The sequence below is a fragment of the Myotis daubentonii genome, chromosome 11 (assembly GCF_963259705.1).
Source record: "Myotis daubentonii chromosome 11, mMyoDau2.1, whole genome shotgun sequence".
Classification (NCBI taxonomy): domain Eukaryota; kingdom Metazoa; phylum Chordata; class Mammalia; order Chiroptera; family Vespertilionidae; genus Myotis; species Myotis daubentonii.
The window spans coordinates 51,434,712-51,460,091 of NC_081850.1; the positions used below are offsets into that span (position 1 = coordinate 51,434,712).

A 25,380-nucleotide genomic window follows, 5' to 3' on the forward strand; every position below is an offset into this window, starting at 1 on the left:
AGAGAGAAACATCGATCAGCTGCCTCCTGCACGCCCCCCACCGGGGATGTGCCTGCAACCAAGGTACATGCCCTTGACTAGAATCGAACCCGGGACCCTCGAGTCTGCAGGCCAACGCTCTATCTACTGAGCCAAACCAGTCCTGGCAGTGAGAGTATTCTTAAAAAGCTATGTGTAAATTTTTGCAAATAAAAGCCTTATTGTAAAATTGCTGTACAAATTCACTCTCAATATATGAATTCTGTTCAACCCTTTGACAAAGTAAAAAAAAAATCTCTTCAAAATGCTGGTAATCATCAACTCATTGTCCAGCCAGATTTTTCATGAATGTAGATTTTTCATGAATTTTCTTTTGTAATGGAATGACCTTTTCCATGGAGTAAGTTTTCTAGGTGAGTAAAACATTTCTTAAAGCTTCAAAGGTTGTTTTAATCATTTTGGTGGGAGTCTTTGAGAAATATATGTAATATATTACTGCCTCTTTACAAAGAATACTGTGCTTAAGTTTTTATTAGTAGTTCATATTTATTATAGAGATTCATGGGAGCTCTGCCTTTCCCTACAGTTGTAAATACCACTCCAGCATGTCATTTCCTCTGTACAACCCAGGATTAGCATTAACTGGAAAACTCACTCAGGCAATTTCATGACTTGCCTTTGCTTTATATCTCTAGAGAGCATATAGGGAGTTTTTTGGTATCATCAAACCTAGCCAACTCATTAATTTATCTAAAACATCTTCTAGCCAAAAGCTTCAATTTCTTTGACCTCTTCACTTCTATTATCAACTTTAGTGGTTGCCCTTTTTTATTTTCAGGGTCATTTTCACTAAGAACTAATGTTTTTATCATTTTACTTATTTCTGAGTACAATGCAACCTGTAAATGGCATCAAAGCCAAATACGAATGTAGTTGTTGGACAGCCAGCCAGGTTCACTCTACCCCAAATGACTGGCTTGTTCCCCACGCACCAGCCTCATGTTATTCAGGATCATGCTTCAACAAAATTACATGTGATAAATCTTTGGGACCATTCACACAATGCAAACCACAGTAATAAAACTTTGAATGCCAAAGGTGTACGTACTCTAATCCCACTTTGCTGCAGTCCAGCTAGGTTGTCAGTAATGCTCTTAAGTGTGTAGAGTTGTTTGCTCCTGCATTAAATGACACCGGATTGTTACATATTTTCAATTTTTTATTGTTTTGTCTGTATATACCCTTAATAGGCAGTTATTTCTCTTTGCTTTGCCTACCTTTAGCAGCCCTTCTTTCCATTTAGGTTTATAATACCTAATCTGTGCATTTGGAGGCCAGACCACAAAGATTGTTACAATTATATTTGCATGAAAAATTAGTAAGCCTGGGGCCTTATTGTAAGTAAAGCATATTAATATAGGGACTGGGCTAATCTTGCTCCAGATAGTGAAGTTGGTGAGTAAATTACCAGAGAAGTAGAGTACATTTGGGATATACATGTTACATTTAGCATTAAATAGTTGTTTTGTTTCATTTATTCTTTTTTTTTTTTTCATTTATTCTTAAAGTAGTCACTTTTTCTTTTTCCATAGGAGCTTCCATGTACCAGTCTCAAAAGTGAAGGTATGACTGGGAAGGGGCATGAGGAAACTTTCTGGGGTAAAGGTAATGTTCCATAGGATTATGTATTTGTAAAAATTCAGTGAAGGTACAATTAACATTTGTGCATTTCATTGTATGTAAACTTTACCTCATAAGAAAATGAAGAAACAAATTGAATTCTTATTAATGAAGTGCTGAATATTTTAGGGGAAGTGCGCTCATGTCTGCAACTTACCTTAAAATGCATTAAAAAAAGATAAATTGATGGGTGCGTAGAAAATAGATATGTGGAAAAATAACTAATGGTATATTCTAGGTAGTGAACCTATAAGTGTTCACTGTAAAATTGTTTAATCTTTTTTATATGTTTGAAATTTTTCATAATAAAATATTGGGGAGAAGTGAAAGTAACTAATATCTAATGGAACAAGCTTTTTTAAAAATATTTTTTTATTGATACTTAGAGAAAGAGGAAGGGGGTGGGGGGGGGAGAGAGAGAGAGAGAGAGAGAGAGAGAAACGTCAATGTGAGAGTGAAACATCAATCAGCTGCCTCCTGCACACTTACCAGGATTGAGCCCTCAACCCAGGCATGTGCCCTGACCAGGAATCTTACCAGCAACCTTTCAGGGCATGGCACGACACCCAAACAACTGAGCTACACCACCCATGACTAATGAAGCAAACTTTTTTACACACAGATTTTGATGCCTGATCCCCTTAAGGCTCGATAGGATATTGGATACCTGGAACCAGGGCCTCAGCCAACAGCTATACCATTTTACATTCTCACCAGCAGTGAGGGTTCCAATTTCTCCCTAACACTTGTTATTTTCTGTTTTTTATTTTTATTAATATTATTATCTCTGTCCTAAGTGGGTGTGAAGTGCTATGTTGTGGTTCTGATGTTCATTTCCCTAATGACTAATGATGTTGAACTTTTTATTTGGCCATTTCTGTATCTTTGGGAAAGAATCTGTTCAAGTCCTTTACCCATTTCAAATTGTGTTGTTGTTGAGTTGTAAGAGTTCTTTACAGAAAATTCTCGGTTTATGTTTTGTGGTTATGTCGCCATCTTCCATTTACTTATTAAAAAAAAAAAAAGTTCTCTCATTTTGACATATGTACATATGTACTTTATGTTTTTTATTATTTATTTACCAGTAAAGGTCAGGAATTGTTATCTTTCTTTTAAATTTTTTTTAGTTTCACTTCATTACTGCTGTGTATATGCTCCATGTGAGTGACATAGGTGCTTATGTAGGTGGGTTCCGATCTCTGACGTAACCCGAGGACCTACTGTATATATTTTGGATCCTAGGTCCTTATGAAACATGATTTGCAAATATTTTCTCCCATTGTGTGTGGGTTGTCCCCCCCCCCTTTTTTTCTTCTTTCTGTTTAGTCATTTAATATAAGAGGAAGTCACAAATAAATCCTCCTTCTTTAGATCATGGCAATTTTAATCTGTCCCATAAGCATAGCCACTAAAATCTATTAGGAGAAAATATGGTAGTCAAATGGGAAAATCTTTTCAGTTTCTTGAAAGTGTTCCTTGATGCACAAAAGTTTTTAATATTGATGAAGTCTAATTTATGTTTTTGTTGTTATTGGGCTCTTAGTGTCCTACCTTTTTTGAAAGTATATCTGTAGGAAGAATTTCTTAAAATGGAAATTACCACTTAATTTTTTTTTTTTTTTTAGAGAGAGTGGAAGGGAGAGGGAGAGACAGAGAGAGAAACATCCATGTGAGAGAGAGACATCGATTGGTTGCCTCCCACACGCACTCTGACCAAGGCCAGGGATCAAGCTGGCAACCATGGTACGTGCCCTTGACTGGAATCAAAACCAGGACCCTTCAATCTTGACTCAGTCCTTGGTTCTATCCACTGAGTCAAACCGGCTAGGGCACTATTTAAATTTTTAATAGATACATTTGTACTCCAAAAGTTTATACTCTCGTCACTAAATATGTGTGCCTTTTTTCCATACCTTCACACATACTGCATATTAGTCGTCCTGTTTTCTACTTTTTGACAATTTGGCAAGTGAAAAATGGTATCTTATTTTAATATGCATTTTTTACTATTAACATTTTTACCACTTATTTACATAATTATTTTTAAATTTTTAATTGATTCTAGAGAGAGAAAGGGAGAGAGAGAGAAATATCAATTGGTTGCCTCCAACAAGCACCCTGACCAGGGAATAAACTCACAACCTGGGTATGTTCCCTGACTGGGATTGAACCCACAACCCTTTGAAGCATGGGATGCTGCTCCAAACAACTGAGCCACACCGGCCAGTGCTTATTTTCATTATTACATTTGTATTTCTTAAGCCTGCAGTCACTCAGATATATGTTATAGCCTTTGCTTTGTTTTTCTTTTCAATTGTCCACAGCAGATGCTACATTTATGTGCGACAAGCGGTGTAGCAAGAAAAGGTTGTGTGGACGGCATAAATGTAATGAGATATGCTGTGTGGTAAGTGGACCTATCATTAGTCACAGTCAGATTGCATTCATTCAGGAGCTGGGCTTCTGGAAGCCTCGGCCAACTGGAATGCAGCCCAGATTTAGAAATCACTGGAAGGGGCTCCCTGAGCAGGAGTCAGAGAGCTGCCCAATCAAGCTGACCTCAGTCAGGTTAAAATGTCAGTCAGTGGCAACATGGAGGAAGAAAAAGACGAAAGACAGAGGCCTCAGGCCCCAGAGCTCAAGACTGCTAGATGAGCAGTTCTCCACAGGAGATTATGTGCTGTCCCAGCACACAGATTGGCCTGTGCTTAGTAACTTGGGCTTGAGGTTTCATATACACCTTGGGTCAAGTTAGTAGGTAAAATGTGTGTGGCATTGTTGAAAGAAGCAAGTTTTAGTTATCTGTAATAGTCACTTCTGTGGAACTAAATAAAGAAAACACTTCCTGGCAGTCAGATAACACAGTACCAATAGCAAGGTAATGCACAAATACTATAACATACTTAATACATACATGTGAATGTGTGTATATATAAAAAATACATAATTGTTTTAAATTTTATTGACATGGTGAAGAGTAATAAATTTGTACAGTATATCAAGACTTATTTATAAGCTAGTGTTTGAAGGCTTAAAGACTTCTTGTTATTGAAAATTTCTAACATACACAAAAGCAGAGAAACTATTAGTCTCATATACCCACATCTCCACTAACTCCGCCTCCTCTGATTATTTTGAAGGTATAAACTCAGACATCATTTCATTCATAAGTATGGAGAGCTTTTATTATTATACTAGAGGCCCGGTGCACAAATTCATGCATGGGTGGGGTCCCTCGGCCTGGCTGCCAATTGGGACCCATTAGGGCTGGCCTGTGTTGCGGGGGGGGGGGGGGGGGGGGGGGGGGCACCAAAGGAGTGCACTGACCACTAGGGGGCAACTCCTGTGTTGAGCGTCTTCCCCCTGGTGGTCAGTGTGTGTCATAGTGACGGTCACTTAGGTTTTTATATAAATAATCTATATATTATTATTATTTATCTTGTTTATGAAAAACAAAATAGAGATGATTTTGTAAACAAATATAATCCTCTTCCTAGGATAAGGAGCACAAATGTCCTTTGATTTGTGGGAGGAAACTTCGTTGTGGCCTTCATAGATGTGAAGAACCTTGTCATCGTGGGAACTGCCAGACATGCTGGCAAGCCAGTGAGTGTCTTCGCTGTATACTTTATTATAAGAATTTTCTGAGAATTTAAGCATAATATATTTTGAGAGAATGATATGCTTAGAGTGGTATGAATTACTGAACTAATAAGTCTTAATATTTCAGATATACTAAGTTTCTTAAAAATGTTATTCTGTGCCCTAGCCAGTTTTTCTCAGTGATTAGAAAGACAGCCTGTAGACCAAAGGGTCCAGAGTTCGATTCTGGTCAAGGGCACATACCTTGGCTGCAGGCTCCTCCCTGGCCCGGGCTGTGATCAGGGCTCGTGCAGGAGGCAACCAATTGATGTGTTTCTCTCACATCGATTTTCTCTCTGTCTTTTTCTCTCTCTTCCACTCTCCCTAAAAAAAAATCAATGGAAAAATATCCTCGAGTAAAGATTAACCAAAAAAATAATAATAGAAATAAAAAAGACTTTAAGAAAAAAAAAGTTATTCTTAGTGCTATATTGTCCCTAAATCTATGAAACGTGGGATGTAGGCAATGATCCTAAGATGGAGTCAGGTTCATTAATGGATACCTCTTTTGCTACTTGCTTCTTAAATATTATAGACCCAGGTTCTGTCCTTAGCAATTTTTCTATCAATGATTTTCAACCTTTTTCATTTCATTGCACACATAAGCTAATTACTAAAATTCTGCGGCACACCAAGAAATGTATTATATTTTTTGCCGATCTGACAAAAAATATAGGTATAATTTTGATTGATTTACATACACACAAAAAAGTAGTTACCTACCCTTTTTGCTTCAAAGTGACATTTAAAAAAATCAGGTGCCTGTACTTGTTTATAAGAATTTTTGGTACCAACAATTAACCATCAGATGCAACCTTATGCTATGTGACCAATAAGATGCAACTGTATTATTGACCTATATATTTATGGTCAGGACAGGACATTCACACTGGACAGCTATTGTTGTGTTGGCTGTTGTCATTTTATTATTTGATTATTTGACAATCTAAGGGAAAAGAGGTCAATGCCCCTGACTAAATAGGTATTGCATGTTTTAAAAATTCTTGCAGCACACTGGTTGAAAATACTGCTCTGTATTATTACCAATAGTTTGCAAACTTTTTGGCCACAGGACTTGTTTGCATTCTTAAAAATTATTGAGAACCCTAAAGAACTCTTTTTATGTGAGTTATAGTTATCTATGTTTACCATATGAGGGGCTAAAACAAAGAGATTTTTAAAATATTAACTTCATTTTTTTAAAATTGTAGTTACCATTGCATGTTAACATAAATAATAATTTTTTTAAACTATATTTTCAAAAAAATTAAAGTAGATGCTTGCCGAAACCGGTTTGGCTCAGTGGATAGAGCGTCGGCCTGCGGACTGAAAGGTCCCAGGTTCGATTCCGGTCAAGGGCATGTACCTGGGTTGCGGGCACATCCCCAGTGGGAGATGTGCAGGAGGCAGCTGATCGAAGTTTCTCTCTCATCGATGTTTCTAACTCTCTATCTCTCTCCCTTCCTCTCTGTAAAAAAAAAATCAATAAAATATATAAAAAAAAAAAAAAAAAAAAAAAAAAAAGAGGTATAAGACTAGGTTTTAAAAAAAAAAAAAAAAGTAGATGCTTGATTTAATAGAAGATAGCGGATTCTCATATCTGCTTCTATATCAATCTATTGCAATATAGTTGAGGCATATGGAAAAAATCCAGCTTCACACAGCTTGTTGAATAAGTAATTGAGTATTTTAAAACTTTTACAAATAATTGTGGGTATTCTTTTTTGCTATTACACCAAAACTTAACTTCATTTCAGAAAGTACTTAAGTCAGTGTTTTTGTTTTTATTCTCGGTCACATTGAAATTCATTGGTTTTTCTTGTATTTTGAATGGATCTTTTACCCATGCATGATTTCACAATGTCATACATTGATCATTTGGAAAAGAGTTGTTCACTGGGTTATGCATATCTTTGAAGTATTGAGAAATTTTGTGTTATACTGTTAAAAACTCACGACTATAATTATCATCAGAAAACTCTTAGGAAAAGTATTAGCAAATTGTCAAGCTCATCATAGTGATAATTACATATTTTCAAATATTCTATTTTTATTCAGAAGCTTGAATTTTATCATTGGCAGCAAAGTCATTTTTCATAAAGTGACAGGCTCACTTTGTTCATTTTTTATAAACTGTCTGCCAAATACCCAAGTCTGAATAACCATAGTTTGTCAGTCATTGTTTCAAGTAAAAACGGTGTTCTGTAAAAAAAAAAAGTGTGGGGGGGGGGGGCGGGGTCAGTTGGGGGAAAAGGAGACATATGTAAAACTTTAGACAAAAAAAAAGTTACTTTAGCTCACAACCCAGAGAAGTGCAATTCTTCAAAAAACAAAATCCATTTTTTGTTTGTTTGTTTGTTTTAAATTGTCACCTAAGGACATGTTTTTATTGATTTTAGAGAGGAAGGGAGACACACACACACACACATTGATGTGAGAGAGAACCACCTATTGTGACCCTCCTATACTTCCCCCAACCAGGGATTGAACCTACAACGTAGGTATGTGACCCTGACTGAGAATCAGCCAGCAACCTTTTGGTATATGGAACAATGCTCCAATCAACTGAGCACCTGGCCAGGGCACAACCCGAGTTTTTTGTGTGCAGCAAAAGTGCATTATATGCAGATTCTCCATTTTTTTTTTAAAAATATATTTTATTGATTTCTTACAGAGAGGAATGGAGAGAGATAGAGAGTCAGAAACATCGATGAGAGAGAAACATCGATCAGCTGCCTCCTGCACACCTCCTAGGGATGTGCCCGCAACCCAGGTACATGCCCTTGACTGGAATCGAACCTGGGACTTTTCAGTCTGCAGGCTGACGCTCTATCCACTGAGCCAAACCGGTTTTGGCTGATTCTCCTTTTTTTTTTTTTCAAGGTTTTTTTTTTTTTTTTAAATTTTTTTTTAAAATATATTTTATTGATTTTTTACAGAGAAGAAGGGAGAGGGATAGAGAGTTAGAAACATCGATGAGAGAGAAACATCGATTAGCTGCCTCCTGCACACTCCCCACTGGGGATGTGCCCGCAGCCAAGGTACATGCCCTTGACCGGAATTGAACCTGGGACCCTTGAGTCCGCAGGCTGACGCTCTATCCACTGAGCCAAACCGGTTCGGCTGATTCTCCATTTTATTCCACAGAATATTAACATATACATATTCAAGATTCAAGGGTGGTTTTTTTGTTTGTTTTTTTTTTTTTGCTGCTTCATCAAGAACTTTCTTAAGTGAAACTGACATTTTTATATTTACTATTAAGTACTTGTCAGTGAAAAATACAATGATTACAGTTTGATCCTGCAGCCTTGATTTGCACTAAGGCCCTGGCAGGTTTTTTGTTTTTGCACCAACATAGTAGAAAAAGTAAATAATATCTTAGTATTACTATGAAAATAATTTTGACCTTGTGGACTTATTGAAAGACTCTCAGGGATCCCTAGGGATCAACAGGGCACTTTTAGAACTGCTGCATTAAAAGATTGGCCTAAGCCCAGCCTGGTATGGCTCAGTGGTTGAGCGTTGACCCAGGAACCCACAAGTCACTGGTTCAACTCCCAGTCAGGACACATGCCTGGGTTGCGGGCTCAGTCGCCGGTAGGGGCTGTGCAGGAGGCAGCCGATCAATGATGCTCTCTTATCATTGATGTTTCTCTCAGTCCCTCTCCCTTCCTCTCTGAAATCAATAAAATAAAATAAAAAAGATTGGCCTAAGTCAGATTTCCCATAATTATGTCTTCTCTAGAATGCTAGGCTCATCTCATTTCAAAAAGGCATTGAGTCAGTGTTTTGTTACAGATCACACACATGGAGTTCTACAGAAAAACATACATGACCCAGCTATTTCACATATATCAGCTCATCCTCACAATAATTTTGTTGAGTGAATAGGTAAAAGTTTGGTATCCTCATTTGACCAGAAAGCTCAGAGGGACTTGCCCACAGTCCCTGAGCAAATAAATAATAGGTCTAGAACTAGGAGCCTAAGTCTCCTGACTGTATTTACAGTGCTCTTTCTACCACATCGTCTAACCTTTGAAGGGTTTGCTGGAGAGTGTTGACTAGAAAAGAGCAGTGGTAGATTCTAGAGGTTCCAGAGTTTCCAAACTCTAGTGTCCCAGTTGAGAACCATGATCCAAGGGCCTGGCCTCTATCAAGACCCCGAGTTGGAGAACTGGTTCCCCTTGGGATCTATGGGTTAAGTGGGCTGCTTCTTAGAACTGTCCCATGTGAGCTCTCGTTTTGATTTGGCTTATAACCTGTGCCTAATAAACTCACATGTAGCTCTGTGCTTCATTTCAACTTTATATGTCAAGCACCATCAATGTTGATTATACTATGAAAAATTTTTTTAATTGCTTCAGTGGCTCTCTGAGGTTTATATCAATTGTATATTTTTGTATGTTTGTTACTGTGCTCTCATAATCTCTATCATTTTCCTAACCAAAAGAGTTAAAGAGCTGTACCTTTAGTGAAAGTCTCATGTTGTTCTCTCAAAGATGGCCTATAGATCTATTGTTTATAAAATACATATAACACTGTCTTAAGCTCATGGTCTTAGAGTTCATTGTAGATAAAAATGAAACACTTTATATCTGTCTGCTCCACACTTTTCACAAAATAAAAACTTAAAAAATAAAAAATAGCCTAGCCCTAGCCAGTTTGGCTCAGTGGATAGAGCATCGTCCTATGGACTGAAGGGTCCCAGGTTTGATTCCAGTCAAGGGCACATACCTCGGTTGCAGGCTCCCGGCCCTGGTTGGGGGCATGTGGGAGGCAACCAATCGTTGTGTCTCTCACACATCAGTGTTTTTTTCTCTTTCCCTCTCCCTTCCACTCTCTTTAAAATTAAAATCAATGGAAAAAATATCCTTAGGTGAGGATTTAAAAAAAAAAATAGTAGCCTATTCTCCTCTAGAAATATAAGCCCCAAAAAGAAAAAAAAAAGCGTGTGTGTGTGAGTGTGTGTAATATGTGTGTGCTCATCCCAAACTCATGAAGGGTTATTTTGTTTCACCCGCTGCTCCACCAGGTTTTGATGAATTATCCTGCCACTGTGGTGCATCAGTGATCTACCCTCCAGTTCCCTGTGGTACCAGGCCCCCTGTGTGTACCCAAACCTGTGCCAGAGTCCATGATTGTGACCATCCAGGTGGGTCCCATCCCCTTGCCTCCACACCTTCCAGCCTTCTCACACCATGTCATTTAGAATGTTGCATGATGGTCTTCACTGTTCTGAGGTCATGCGGTGATGGCACCCCTTGCCCCCACAGTTGCTCAGAAGCTGCTTCTATGAAGATGGGTCTGTGATTGGATGTCAACCACACCTGAAAGGCCAGGAGAAGCCCTCACTGGTCTTGTCTTTCAGGGACATTTTTTTCTTTCCTTGTGGCCTCCACTTTTGGTGCATATTTCAAAGTTGAGCATCTTTTTACAAAATTAGAAGTAACGAGTTTTGTTGTTGTTATAGAAGCAATATATGTTTATTATATAAAAAGAAAGAAAAAAGATAGTCAAAACATTGAAATATCATTTAAGTCTTCTTTTAGGAATTAAACAGTGTGTGTATTTTTGGGGATCTTTTTTCATGGGCAAAATACGTATTTGTTTTTTCCCCTCTAAAATAAAGGTGGGATTCTACTGAACTTTCTCTCTCTCTCTCTCTCTCTCTCTTTTTTTTTTAAACCTCACCAAGGTTATTTTTCCCCATTGATCTTTAGAGAGAGAGAATGAAAGGAGGGAGGGAGGGATGGACGGGGTGGGAGGTGGGGGGAAGAGAGAGAGAGAAAGAGAGAGAGATCGCTTCCACATGCCCCAACCAGGGCTAGGGATCGAGCCTGCAACTGAGGTACATGCTGTACCCTTGACCGGGAATCAAACCCAAAACTCTCGGTCCACAGGCTGATATTCTAACTGACTAGGGTTGAACTTACTCATTTTAACTAGCATTTTCCCTTCTTATTGTAATTTTAGCCTTTCTCCTTATCAATGAATATTTTTTACAAATAGATTTTTCAATGGCAGTGGAGTGTTCTGTTGCATAGATGGACCATAACTTATGTTGCTGGACATTTAAACTGTTTCCAGTTTCTCTCTGTGGTCTGCTACAGACGCCAGGCCAAAAGCTACTTATCATCACCCATGTTTTCATATCTATTTAGTCTTGTCACTAGCTTTCCTCTAGGACAGCAGTTCTTAACCTATGGATTGCGACCCCTTTGGCGGTCGAACAACCCTTTCACAGAGGTCGCCTAAGACCATCCTGCATATCAGATATTAACATTACAATTCATAACAGTAACAACATTACAGTTATGAAGTAGCAACGAAAATAATTTTATGGTTGGGTCACAACATGAGGAACTGTATTTAAAGGGCCAGAAGGTTGAGAACCACTGCTCTAGGACCATATGGGGTCCATCATTTCATTTAACCAAGACCCAGGGGCAAACCTGAAATTACTCAGGTCACCAGATTTGATGCTTACAGTAACTTTGGCCATCTGATTCATACTGACAATTAGACAACTAGCTCTCAATTTTTAAGTTAATAGAGTAAAACAGAATTAAGTACATTCTCTTAAAAAAATATATTTCTTTATTGATTTCAGAAAGGAAGGGACAAGGAGAGAGAGAGAGAAACATCAATGATGAGAGAGAATCATTGATCGGTTGCCTCCTGCACGCCCCCTACTGGGGATCGAGCCCGTAACCCAGGCATGTGCCCTTGGCCAGAATAGAACCTGGGACCCTTCGCTCCGCAGGCTGACGCTCTATCCACTGAGCCAAGCCAGCTAGGGCTAAGTAAATTCTTTGTTTTATTTTATGTTATTTCTTTTTCCATCACCATTTATCCCTCCACCTACCAGTACTTTTTGAAGTGAAAAGTTTCTTCCCTGAGGATCTTAGGATGGCCCTCCCAGCTTAGTTTGCAAGCCCTTGCTGTGGTGTTTACACCAGCATGAAGTAAATGCTCAAGCCAGTTCTCACCCACTCCTCCTTTACACTCATTAGCAGATGTTAAAGCTGGAGTCCAAAGCCTGTTGGTTAATGTCCATAGTATGAACTTAACCGTTTGTGAATTTTGTTGTTTTAGCCTGCTTTTGTTCAGCATTCCTTTAACTTTTTTTGAGTAATTGTGGTATATCCAACATGCTGTGAGACACAGAGGGAGATTTAGAGGAAGAAAAAATATCCCATGACCTTGAGGTTCTTACATTCTCCCTGAGAGGAAGAGGATGGTAATTAAGTACACATCACACAACTAATCATTGCATGGCAGTAAGCCATCCACGTAAGAACTAAGACATTGGGGGTTGTCAGAGAGCTCAGGGCAGGGTGTGGTCAACTAAGGAAGGCTTTGTTGTAAGACATGAGTTTGGATGAACTGCCTCTTATAGGCAGCAAGGAAATTGAAAGGGGTCAGCGGAAGCATGTTTGGTGGATGAGTAACAAAGGTGTCTGAGCAGAAGTGAGCAGTTCCTGTGTAAGGTAGAGCCAAAAGAATAAGTAGAATGGACAGACCATGGGGCTGTGCTAAGTATAAGTACTCCAAGTGTAAAAGTTCCCTATCATATGCCATTATAACATGTAATAATTTATGTGGCTTTATTTAACCACTATTTCTAATTTTCCCTTTCTTCTATAGTATATCATTCTTGTCATAGCGAAGAGAAGTGTCCGCCTTGTACTTTCCTAACTCAGAAATGGTGCATGGGCAAACATGAGGTAAGTTTTCTCTGTCATGTTCATTATTCCAGCCAGAGATTTATTTTTATTGAATTACTTTGAGTTGTTAGTCTCATTTTTTCTCAGAATTAATACTCCCAAGAAGCAGAGGTTTGCTATTGACACTTAAAAAAAAGAAATTAAGGTATGCCCTAGCTCAGTGATGGCGAACCTATGACACCTCTGTCACCTCTGACACGCGAACTCATTTTTTTGGTTGATTTTTCTTTGTTAAATGGCATTTAAATATATAAAATAAATATCAAAAATATAAGTCTTTGTTTTACTATGGTTGCAAATATAAAAAAATTTCTATATGTGACACAGCACCAGAGTTAAGTTAGGGATTTTCAAAATGCTGACATGCTGAGCTCAAAAGGTTCGCCATCACTGCCCTAGCTGGTTTGGCTCAGTGGATAGTGTCAGCCTGCAGACTGAAGGATCCCGGGTTCGATTCCGGTCAAGAGCGTGTACCTTGGTAGCAGGTTCCCCAGCCCTGCTTGGGGTGTGTGCAGGAGGAACCAATCGATGTGTCTCTCTCACATCGATGTTTCTCTCTGTCTTTCCCTCTCCCTTCAATGGAAAAATATCCTTGGTTGAGAATTGACAGTAAAAAATATAAAAGTAAAAGGAAAAAAGTATATAAAAGTATATTAAGGTATACTTTGCATAACTATATACTACACACACACACACACACACACACACACACACACACACGAAATAACATCCTAAAGGGTAATGAGAATATAAGTACTCCAAGTGTAAAAGTTCCCTATCATATGCCATTATAACATGTAATAATTTATGGGGAGGGGAGGGGACAACAGAGGGCACTTAATGTGCAAAAATTACCTTCAGCACCCTGGTAGTAGAGTAGGTAAGTGTTTAATGATCGGGAACTATAATCTACCAAAATACTGATTCCGAAGTGATACAAGCATGTACACCCTAGACTTCAGAGACCTCTTCAAAAGTGATAATTATATGTCACTGGAGTCAAAGTATGTTTCTCATTTTGAGAATTCTTGAAAAAATTTGAGTGATTATATAAAAGTAACCTTTGGTTCCCTAGGAATACAATTTCTGCATCTTTTTCCTGGAGTAAGGAATCCTAGAAGGAGGCATTTCTAAGAAAAAATGAGTTGGGAGTTACAATGGCTGATTGACTTAATTTTTTAAATGACAGAGTTGTCTAAAGTTGTGGAGACTATGAGTTAGGAGATACAGGAGAGTTGAATATTTAATTATATGTGACAGTCCTGCCTTGGCCGGGTAGCTCAGTTGGTTAGAGTGTCATCCCAATATGCTAAGGTTGTGGGTTTGATTCCCTGGTCAAGGCACATACAAAAATCAACCAATGAATGCATAAATAAGTGGAATAACAAATCAATCTCCCTCTCTCTCTCTCTCTCTCTCTCTCTCCCTCCCTCCCTCCCTCCCTCCCTCCCTCCCTCCCTCCCTCCCTCCCTCCTTCCCTCCCCAAATCAATAAAAACACAACAACACACAAACAGCCCCACCAGCAGCTTGAAGTCATGGGCCATCAGTGCCCCAGCTCTCAGGATTTGTCTGTCAACTTAGCGCCCTAGGGGAAAGATTGTCTGATCCCCCAGTTGGTCACAGCATTTCAAATACTCCTGGTTATGTGGCTTCATATGCTTATTACCCACCTTGGGAAGTTTATATCCCAAGTCATACCTAGCTGTTCCCATATATCCTTTTGTATCTTAACAAGCATTATTAAATAAGGTTCATATTTGTTTTTTAACTAAACTTTCAGACTTTGAAAAGTCGCCTAATTTTTTTCAGATAAAAATTACTTTTTGAAAAAAATATTCTTGTCCAGCCAGCATGGTTCAATGGTTGAGCATCGACCTGTGAATCATGCCCAGGTTGTGAGCTTGATCCCCAGTGTGTGGTGTGCAGAAGGCAGCTTTCTCTTCATCATTGATGTTTCTATCTCTCCTACCCTCTCTGAAAACAATAAAAATGTATTTTTTCAAAAAAAAAGAAAAGATAATTCTTTTTGAAAGTTTAGAAATGTTTAGATAGAAAGTTAAAACTCACCCCAAATCCCACATAGAGATGGAAAAAAAAGTGACTACTTCCTTCTCTCCTAGTTACGAAGCAACATCCCGTGTCACCTGGTTGATATCTCTTGCGGATTACCCTGCAGTGCTGCGCTACCGTGTGGGATGCACAGGTGTCAGAGACTCTGTCACAAAGGAGAGTGTCTTGTGGATGAGGCTTGCAAGCAGCCCTGCACCACCCCCAGAGCTGACTGTGGCCACCCCTGCATGGCACCCTGCCACCTCAGCTCACCCTGCCCCGTGACTGCTTGCAAAGCCAAGGTGTGTATTCCCAGCTCCAGGTGCAGCATAGACTCTGGTTCTCAGGCTGCTAATGAGTCTAGAACTGCCTGTAGCAGCACCTGGGCATGCATCCTTATCAGAGGTCATTGGTTGCAAGAAACTGCAAGTAAATTAGCAAGAGAAAGGTGGAATAAATTGCATAGATTTCTGTCGGCCCACCTTGAAATGGCCTTTTAAATATATAAGGGTCTGTTTTATGCAAGATGTTTTGCTAGGTGTTGGGACTATACCAGTGAACGGGAGACACGTGATCCCTTCAATTAGATGGGTCAGATAATTAATTACTCAATTAATTATGATTGGTGTCAGGAAGGAGTATTATACCCATGTAAAGGGAGCTGTGAGAGTATGTGAGAAGGGGACTAACATGGTCTGAAGGATTAAGCAAGGCCCCCCTGAGGAGGTGAAAGCAGTGGGATGAGGAGTAGTTGGTTAGGCCTTGACTGGTTCTAGGTCAGATGTGTGTCTCTGGTTCAGTGGTAAAAACTCCATTCTAGGCCTGTCCTTTCAAGTGGGGTTAAGGATAAGAGTAGTTCCCAGAAAGGGGCATCTCAGCTACCACTTAGATTGCAATGAGGCTAACTTCCTCCATCTCAGAGGGCAGCCACTCACTGTCTCTCTCTTTGCCATGGTTTGATTTGAGAGAGGCTTTAAAAGGGAAAGCTGCCTTTTCACATGGTTGCCATGTACTAAATGTCTCTCCATGTTAATCTTCTTTCAGATTGAGCTGCAGTGTGAATGTGGACGAAGAAAAGAGATCATGATTTGCTCTGAAGCATCCAGTACTTATCAAAGGTTAGTGCTACCTAAATGGTAACAATTGGTGGATCTAAGTAAAGGGAATACACGTGTTTATTGTCGGATCCTTGCAACTTTTGTAAAAGTTGGAAAGTTTTTAAGAAAATTTTCTTGAATTTCATTTTTCTGGTTCAAAGAAAAGGTTCTGCTTTATGTACCTTTCCTTCCTGAACTTTAAATTATAAAATAGCCTCTTTATTTCTCCTCCTCCTTCTTCCTCTCTCTCTCCCTTTTGGTCTTATTACACCATGAAATCAGAAAGGAAGATGTCCTGAAGTTATTTTAATGCCCTACCAGTTGTGGTGGCACAGCTAGGACCAAGTCCTGTGTTCTTCCCCTGGGCTGGGGGTTTCTGACTGTCTTTGTAGCCTCCAGAAATCTTGGGACCCATGTGTTCACACAGGGATCTGAGTACAGAAGTGGAAGTGTTAGGAATGGATGGTTGTGTGCCATGGATACAGTGATGTGCCATGGAGATAGGACTTTAGAAGTATGCAGACAACAGAGAGTGGCAGTGTTGGGATACCCCCAGAGTCCCAGGCATTGCCCTGGATGTTCAAGGGAGCACTGAGGAGTGGATTGTCTCATAGTTTCTTGTGGGAGCTAGCTGCTTGGAATCTGATTGAGGAGATATGCCATCAGCATGTAAGTAGTTTATAATAGATGGGCTTTCCAGGTCACACAAATTGTTGAGTGATACATATGCCTTGAAAGAAGTCTTCTGTGTGCCTAGTACAGTGATGGTGAACCTTTTGAGCTCGGCGTGTCAGCATTTTGAAAAACCCTAACTTAACTCTGGTGCTGTGTCACATATAGAAATTTTTTTATATTTGCAACCATAGTAAAACAAAGACTTACATTTTTGATATTTATTTTATATATTTAAATGCCATTTAACAAAGAAAAATCAACCAAAAAAATGAGTTCGCGTGTCACCTCTGACACGCGTGTCATAGGTTCGCCATCACTGGCCTAGTATGAGGAGGTTCTTATGAAACTGCAGTGCCTTTTCTTTCCTTTCTTTTTTATACTTCAGAATAGCTGCTATTTCCATGGCCTCTAAAATAACAGACATGCAGCTTGGAGATTCAGTGGAGATCAGCAAGTTAATTACTAAGAAGGAAATTCACCAAGCCAGGTAATTTTTTTTTTTAATCTTCACCCAAGGATATTTTTCCATTGATTTTTAGAGAGAGTGGAAGAGAGAGGGAAGGACAGAGAGAAATCTTGATTTGAGAGAAACACATCAATTGGTTGCTTCCTGCACGCGCCCCAACCAGGGCCTGGGCCAGGGCCCAGGCCGGGGAGGAGCCCTTGACCCCGGGACTCTTCGGTCTGTAAGCCGGCACACTATCCACTGAGCCAAACTGGCTAGAGCAAGCCAGGTAATTTAAAAATGTGTGGCTATGCCTTCTTTCTCCTATTAGGCTTAATTTCCAAAGGGCCAGAACAGTTCATTTCTCAGTACCTCACAGAAAAGCTGTATACACAAAGGTATTCAACAAACCTTTGATATTAAGAGTTACACACAATCCAATCCAATGAATTCTACTCAGTGTATAGCTGAGCCTAGAAGAGACTTTTCCAGGCCTCACTCCAGCCAGTAGCCAGAGGAAGCAGAGGCGCAGATGTGTTTAGCCCAACCCACTGGAGAACAGAGAACCAGAGTGGTAGCTATGTCAGGAGGTGGAGGTGGGGCTGTCAGAGGGGTACTGGGAGCATTTTTGGGGACTGAGCAGGCAGGGGACACTCTGAGGCCCTTCTGAGGATTCCTCAACTTTCATAACTCAGAGGCCTGCCCACCTGTCCTTGACAAGGACCTTATCCAGCCATCCTCTGGCCTAGAGTCTGCTCTGTTTCCAGGTTGACTAATAACTAAGATCTTATTACTAGCTAGAAACTGTGAAACCTGTGCCCTGACTTTATTTTTTTTTTTTCATTTACTTCCCAAGGCTGGAATGTGATGAGGAGTGTTCAGCCTTAGAAAGGAAAAAGTAAGTAATGTCAACTGCTGTTCACCTAATTGTCCTTAAGCTCCGTGAAACTAGTGGGAGGAAGCAACCCTTCAACATTCACTTGCTCCTGCTCTGCGTATTTCCCTGCTATTGGAGAGCAAGAGAAATTTGATCCTCAAGAATTGAAGTATCTAAGGATAAAGTACTTAACATGATTTCAGCATATTTCTGAAACATGAGCTCGCATGGTTTTGGGCACGGTATAAACATCACATGCACAGCATGCTTATCCATGGCTAGCAGACTTCCTGATTCCACTGGAGAAAAGAGGCTTAAAAAATTTTTTTTTTTTTTGAGGCTTAAAATTTTTTAGTGAACTTGTATGTTGAAGTATAATATATATGTAGAAGATCAGAAGTATATAGATCAGTGAGTCATCACAAAGTGAATACAGTGTTATAATCAGCACCAGGTCAAGAAATGGAAAATTGCCAGAATCCTCTCTGTACTCCACAGAGATATAACCTCTTATTCTGACTTCTGACACTTTAGGTTAGTTTTGTCTGTTTTTGAAATTTATATAAATGATGAAATCATATAGCTTGCATTAGTTTTGTCTAATTTAGCTTCTTTCATTACATTTGTAACATTCATTCTTCTTGTTGCATCTAGCAGTACTTTGTTCACTTTCATTCCCACTTATTTTATTGTATCAATATATCATAATCTTTTCTACCATTAATAGATATCTGTGTTACCAGTATTGGGCTATTACAAATAATGTTCTGTAAAAAACATTCTTGTTTTGGTGCATACATGTATTTGTTTCTATTGAATATAAACCTAGGAGTAGAATTGCTTATTAACCCTTTGAGTGCCAACCAATATCCTAGGAACTATGCTAAAATTGCCAAGGCATTTTTGCTGATTTTACAGCAGTTTAGGAAAAAAATTATGAATCACAAGTAAATGAAGTTACATATTCAAAAACTTAAGGAAACCTTTACTACATTTGTTTTCATCTTTGACATATATTATTTGCTGATTGTATTATAAAATACTAGTAGAAAAAAAATTTGAACAAAACATATAATGTTAAAGCGCTCCTGGCAGTTTTGGTGAGAGACAGGAGGAGCGCAATCACGCTCCCCGGCACTCTAGGGATTAATGGGGTATGCATATGTTCATCTTTATTTGATTCTGCCAAACAGTGTCCAAAATGGTTGTACCAATTACACTCTCACCAGCAGGGTCATAGTTCTTATTGCTCTTTTTTTTTTTTTTTTTTTTTAATTCTCACCTGAGAATATTTTTTTCATTGATCTTTAGAGAGAGAGTGGAAGGGAGGGATGAGGGGGAGAGAGGGAGACATTGATGTGAGAGAGACATATCAACTGGTTGCCTCCCACATGTGCCCAGCTGGGACATGGAATCTAACCTGCAACCAAGGTACGTGCCCTTGACCCTTGGTTCGAGGGCCAACGCTCTAACCACTGAGGAAAACTGGCCAGGGCTGCTCTACATTTTTGTTAGCACCTAGAATTGTCAGTATTTTTATTTTAATCCATTCTCATGGATGTATAGCCTGATGTTAATGAGCTTTTAACTTATATTTACCTGATGACCAGTGAGATTGAGCACCTTTTCCTATGTTTATTAGTCATTTGGATGTTGTCTTTTATGAAGTGCCTGCTCAAGTCTTTTTTTACATAGTTTTAAGTTGTGTTGTCTGGCTTTTTTCATATTGTTTAGTAGGAGTTCTTTATATATTTTGGATATGAGACCTTTGTTGGTTTTATATATTGTATTTTTTCATACTTCCTGCCTTTTCACTCTCTTCATGGTATCTTGATAAACAGAAGTTTCTCTTTTTTAAAAAATATATTTTATTGATTTTTTACAAAGAGGAAGGGAGAGGGATAGAGCATTAGAAACATCGATGAGAGAAAAACATCCATCAGCTGCCTTCTGCACACCCCCTACTGGGGATGTGCCCGCAATCAAGGTACATGCCCTTGACCAGAATCAAACCTGGGACCCTTCAGTCCGCAGGCCCACGCTCTATCCACTGAGCCAAACCGGTTAGGGCAAACAGAAGTTTCTAATGTTAAGGTAGTCCAGTTTATCAGTCTTTTCCTTAGTGAGTAGGGCTTTTTATGTCCTATTTAAGAAATATTTGTCTGTCTCTGGTCATGATGACATTCTTTGTTACTGTCTAGAAGCTGTATTATTTTACCTTTAACATTTAGAACTATAGTTGACCTAGACTGATTTTATGGTCATGGTATATGAGGAGGGGTGGTCATGATTTAGTGTTTTGCATATGAATATTCATTTGACCAGTATCATTTAACAAGACATTCTTTTTTCAGTGCTCTGTAGTGCTACCTTTATTTTATTTAATGAGGGATGAGGTTTAAGTAAATTGCGGGATATACATAGTTAGAAGATTATGCATTATTAAAACAGTATGTGTGAAAACTAAACAGTAATATGAGAAAAGCTAATCACATAATGATAGGGGAGAAAAAGAGGCAAAGTTTTATATGCACTGATTGTATTGTATTTATTGGGAGGGAAATCTGAAAGGAAATGTACAAAAATGCAGTGCTTATGTTGTTAACAGGGATTATTTTCCAGACTTCTATAATGTGATGTTAATTTTAATATTTATAGGTCTACTTAATGTTTAGGTGAAACCTCATCCCTCATTGACCATTTCTAGTACTCTCAAACCCCCAGCCTTCTTTTCACCAAAAAATCTAAGTCCCCAGTGTTATCCTGTGGCTTGCTTGGACCCACATAGATCTGTCTTGTTTATTTTCTTCTATGACGACAATACTATATTTTGTCCCAAGTTATTATTCTTTCCTTAATAATCGGGCTTACCAAAATGAGACCATCCTATATAATAAAAGTGTAGTATGCAAATTGTCCTGGTCGAATTCCCAGGAGGTCTTCTGGGAGTTCGCCCACGGGGCGGGGCCGTCAGGGGGAAGGGAGGGCGGCCGGCAGCTGCTAAGGACCCTACCAGTGCACACATTTCATGCATGCACTGGGCCTCTAGTTAATGTATAAAGAACTTGGGACATGGTGAGCACTTTGTGTTACTATAAGATAGCTTCCCCCTCCTTTCCTTTTATTTACATATTCTTCTCTTATTTTTAGACAGTTAGCAGAGGCATTTCATATCAGTGATGATTCTGATCCTTTCAATGTACGTTCTTCAGCATCAAAATTTAGTGACAGTTTGAAAGAAGATGCCAGGTATGTAACTTGTTACCGACTTTCTTGATTGTGGCTTATAAGAATGTTTGGTCTTTTAAGATAGAACTAATATGTACTCCTCTGTGATTGAGTGAGTTAAAGTTTATATATCTATTACAGGATATTATATGATGTTTAATAAAAATCCTTCTCTTGGTTTCAGAACTATCCCTTGAAGAATTGAACTTGGTGTGTGTGTGTGTGTGTGTGTCCGTGTGTGTCCGTGTGTGTCTGTCCGTGTGTCCCCTATGGCAGGTGTTTGGGCCTCCTCAGGGCTGGACTAGCCTAAACACTGGCCAAATGCCAACTCTGTCCACCCAGGTCTCAGTCACATGGGGCCTCACTTGGGCAGTAACAGCTCTTAATGTCCACTTATCTCCTAGCCCTCTGATGGCTATTTCTTCTTCCATCTTCTTCTTTCTCATATTTGTTTTCTCTTTCTTAGTTCAGTCATAATCAACATTCTGTTATCTGACAATTCCCCTGACCTCTGCAGGTTTTTTGCTCACATTGTCCATTATATATAGTTCATTTAGTTCACTTACCCTCTGTCCCCACTTTATAGGCAGAAAGGGAGGGCAGGAGGGATTTTCAAAGAGCAGAAACAGATGAAGTTAACTGTCGTGATTTCTCATTTCAGGAAGGACCTAAAGTTTGTCAGTGACGTTGAGAAGGAAATGAAAGCCCTTGTGGAAGCCGTGGATAAGGTTGAAGTCAAAACATACCATTGGACATATCTCTGAGGCCAGCTTGATAAAAAAATCAAGTCCCAGAAACACTCTTGGTAGAGAGTAGTTGTAGAAAAGTCACAACTTCCTTTTAAGGATTCTTGCCTTTCCCAAAAGCCCAGCCATAATATCCACAGAACCCCTGTCCTGGTTTAGGAAAGATATCTGCAGTAAAATTACATGTAAATAAACATCCTAGTTCATTGCCTAAGGGTGGGTGAAGAAACCTGGACGAGGGCTTTCAATAGTGGTAGTTGAAAGACTATGTGAGATACTTAGGGAGACGTGCTGGGCCCTCAGGTCTCTGAAGGGCTGTTGTATAATAGGACATGCTAGTTCTTTATTACTCCAAAAGCAGAAAAGTCCTTGGGTAAAAGTAAAAAGATGGCTGACTAGAGCTGAAGAGTAACGGCATAGACTTTTTTAGGAGTCTCAAGCGTGTGAGGCCTCACCCAGCCGGCATGGCTCAGTGTTTGTCAACCTATGAACCAGGAGGTCACCGTTTGATTCCCAGTCAGGGCACATGCCTGGGTTGCGGGCTTGATCCCCAGTGTGGGGCATGCAGGAGGCAGCCAGTGATTCTCTCTCATCGATGTTTCTATCTCTTCATCTCCCTTCCTCTGAAATCAATTAAAAAATTTTTTTTAAAAAAGAGAGAGTGAGGCCTCTCTCCTGGAGGCAGCCAGGGATGTTGAGGAGGTAGCTTGAAGCAAAAGAAGTCTTTAGTCAGAAGCAGCCAGCTACACAGTGGCTTCCTCTTCATTCAGTGGGGACTCAGAGTGAGGATGAGATGCTTTAGCTTCATATCTAATGAAGTTTTCTTTCCCACCATCTGTCTTGCCCCCTTCCATTCCTCCCTTTGTTCTCACTTCCCAGCAGGATACTAACACAAAGGAGGAAATGGAATAATTGTTCCTCTTCTAATTAGGAAACCTGAGCAAATGTATTTCTCTTTTTTCTTTTTAGTATGTTTTTATTGATTTCAGAGAGGAAGGAAGAGAGAGAGATCAAAACATCAATGACGAGAGAGAATCATTGATTGGCTGCCTCCTGCATGGCTGCCCCAGTGGGGTCAAGCCTGCAACCCAGGCATGTGCCCTGAATGGGAATCTAACTGTGACCTCCTGGTTCATAGGTTGATGCTCAACCACTGAGCCACACTGGCTGGGCCTGAGCAAATGTATTTTTCTGCTTGGGTGTCTATATCTGCACATAAATGATTTTTAGTGCAGAAGGTACTTTTTTAGGAAGTGAGATTTTCTTGTTTTGTAAGTCATATTTATTTAGTCATTTCTTGGGATTATCACCCTCTCCACACTTATAGGCCTCCTCAGGAGGAGCCAATCACTGTCTAAGTCTTAGTTCACTTACCTTTGTCCCTCACCTGGGCAGCTACTACTGTGTGGCTGACAGTAGATGAAGTGCATCAGCCCTCATCCTCCCAAACTGCTGTCCTTGTTTGGCAGTCAGTGAAGTGCTGTGCACTGTAGGCCTCTAAAACTCAGCTGCCTCTCTGTTGACCCAGGCTGTCCTGGTGTCAGGGGAAGGAACTTTGTAAGCATATTTGGATTCCAAGGTAATTTTATCACTCATCCTCTTTTCCCTTAATATAGGGAAAGAACAATAAGAAGAGCCACTTCTTCCCTCCCATGAACAGAGACCATCGCCGGATCATCCACGAACTGGCCCAGGTGTACGGCCTGGAGAGCGTGAGCTATGACAGTGAGCCGAAGCGCAACGTCGTCGTCATTGCAGTCAGGTGGGTTGGCCTTGCCATCATAGGAGGAACTGCTTGGGGGAGCAGACTGGACCTGGGAAGCAGTCTGTCAGTGTTTGCTTTCCTACTTCCTCTCCTGGAAGAATAGTTCTCCTTCTGGGACAGCCACTCTGAGGTGATCTAAAAGTCCATTCAGAGAGCCAAAGCTTCAGTCCACAGAACAGACCCACATAAAGAATACAAGCTTCACGTCTGCCCAGATCCACATCGGTCACTGGAAGCAGCATTCCTCAGGCTGAGGGAGCAGACCCTGAGGGCCTGGGTTGGGGGCCTGCCCATCACATCTGTCCCTTTTTCCCTTCTGGCATGATGGAAACAGAAAGAATGCTGCACTGTGACTCAGCATTTGCCATTAGAGGAACCCGGGGCAGTAATGTGTGACACAGGAGGGGACAAGGAGGATCTAGGATTAAGTGTGAGATGAGAAAAAGCAGGTAACCGGTGGTGGAAGGGACGAGGGTTAAGTGAAGGTGACCATGCCTGAGCGGGGACAGTCATATCAGAGAGTGCTCAGCAACATCATAGCGTCATGGACGGGATTTCTAGCTGTCTGCCTGTCTCCACAAAAAATTCTCACTTCTTAATATTTTGTGTTCTTTTATCAGAGGGAAGTCTGTTTGTCCAACTACCACGTTGACAAGTGTACTTGAAAAGGAAATGCAGACACGGCCTCCACCCCCAATTCCTCATCACAGACAGTCAGACAAGTAAGGATTGTTCAGCTGCTTTCCAAAGGGTCCTGGCTCTTCAGAGAAGCTAGCAGGGCTGAGCTATCCTGGGCTGCCCCAGCCATTGGTGGCTTCTTCAGGCCTGGCCTTGAGGTTCCATGTTCAAATATATAAGGTTTGACTGGATGTCAGACACATTTATCATGCCAGAGGGGTTCCCATTTGATATTTGTTATGCCCACTTCCCCTCAAGGAAGATCAGTTATGATGTAATTTCCATGGTGTAGCTGGAGACACCGGAAAGTGGATTCAGCCTGTCACACCAGATGATTTAGGCACATCATGCAGTTTACCAGTTACTCTGGATGGAAGTGAGATTGGTGTGGGGAGTTGGCAGGAAAGAGGGGGTCTTTCATGTTTTGCTCTACTTTCATACGATTTGAGTCATTTTTACAACAAAAACATGCATTCATAATTTAAAGAGAAAAGAAAACCACATTGGAAAAAAAAAAAAAGAAAACCACATTGGCAAGCAACAGCAAGTCTGCCAGGTGTTCTCTCAGGAGCAAGGAGAGCACTGTCCCTCCCCCTCTCCCTGGCAGAGGGAGGCTGGCTGCCTTACTGTGATGAAGCAGTGCTGTTGAAAGTTGCTCTGAAACCCATAGGGCTCCTGCTGCTGTTCTGGCCTTCCACACAGAAGCCCTGGCAATACCTCCTACACAAAACCTCTGGGAGCATGGGTAGAGCAGTTTACAGGGTCAACATAAGGGTCATAGCAACCG

The 25,380-nt window shown here is 40.2% G+C and overlaps 1 protein-coding gene and 1 non-coding gene across 12 annotated transcripts in view; one reads left to right on the plus strand and one right to left on the minus strand.

Moving 5' to 3' along the window:
- NFX1 (nuclear transcription factor, X-box binding 1) overlaps positions 1-25,380 on the plus strand; it is a 77,433-nt gene that overhangs the window by 30,219 nt on the left and 21,834 nt on the right. For 2 of the 11 annotated variants that reach the window (XM_059657141.1, XM_059657140.1), the window contains exons 11-23: positions 1,572-1,644; positions 3,984-4,066; positions 5,157-5,265; positions 10,337-10,456; positions 12,952-13,031; positions 15,154-15,384; positions 16,127-16,200; positions 17,240-17,341; positions 18,156-18,197; positions 21,327-21,425; positions 22,066-22,132; positions 23,767-23,912; positions 24,536-24,637. In XM_059657141.1, coding sequence (XP_059513124.1) covers positions 1,572-1,644; positions 3,984-4,066; positions 5,157-5,265; positions 10,337-10,456; positions 12,952-13,031; positions 15,154-15,384; positions 16,127-16,200; positions 17,240-17,341; positions 18,156-18,197; positions 21,327-21,425; positions 22,066-22,132; positions 23,767-23,912; positions 24,536-24,637 — 1,328 coding nt within the window. Of the gene's footprint in view, positions 1-1,571; positions 1,645-3,983; positions 4,067-5,156; positions 5,266-10,336; positions 10,457-12,951; positions 13,032-15,153; positions 15,385-16,126; positions 16,201-17,239; positions 17,342-18,155; positions 18,202-21,326; positions 21,426-22,065; positions 22,210-23,766; positions 23,913-24,535; positions 24,638-25,380 lie in introns of those variants that run through there. The other 9 variants (XM_059657143.1, XM_059657144.1, XM_059657142.1 and 6 more) reach the window with 9 other exon arrangements.
- On the minus strand, positions 2,972-3,108 carry LOC132212904 (small nucleolar RNA SNORA29). The gene has a single exon (XR_009447843.1). It is a non-coding gene; the product is annotated as a small nucleolar RNA SNORA29 (small nucleolar RNA).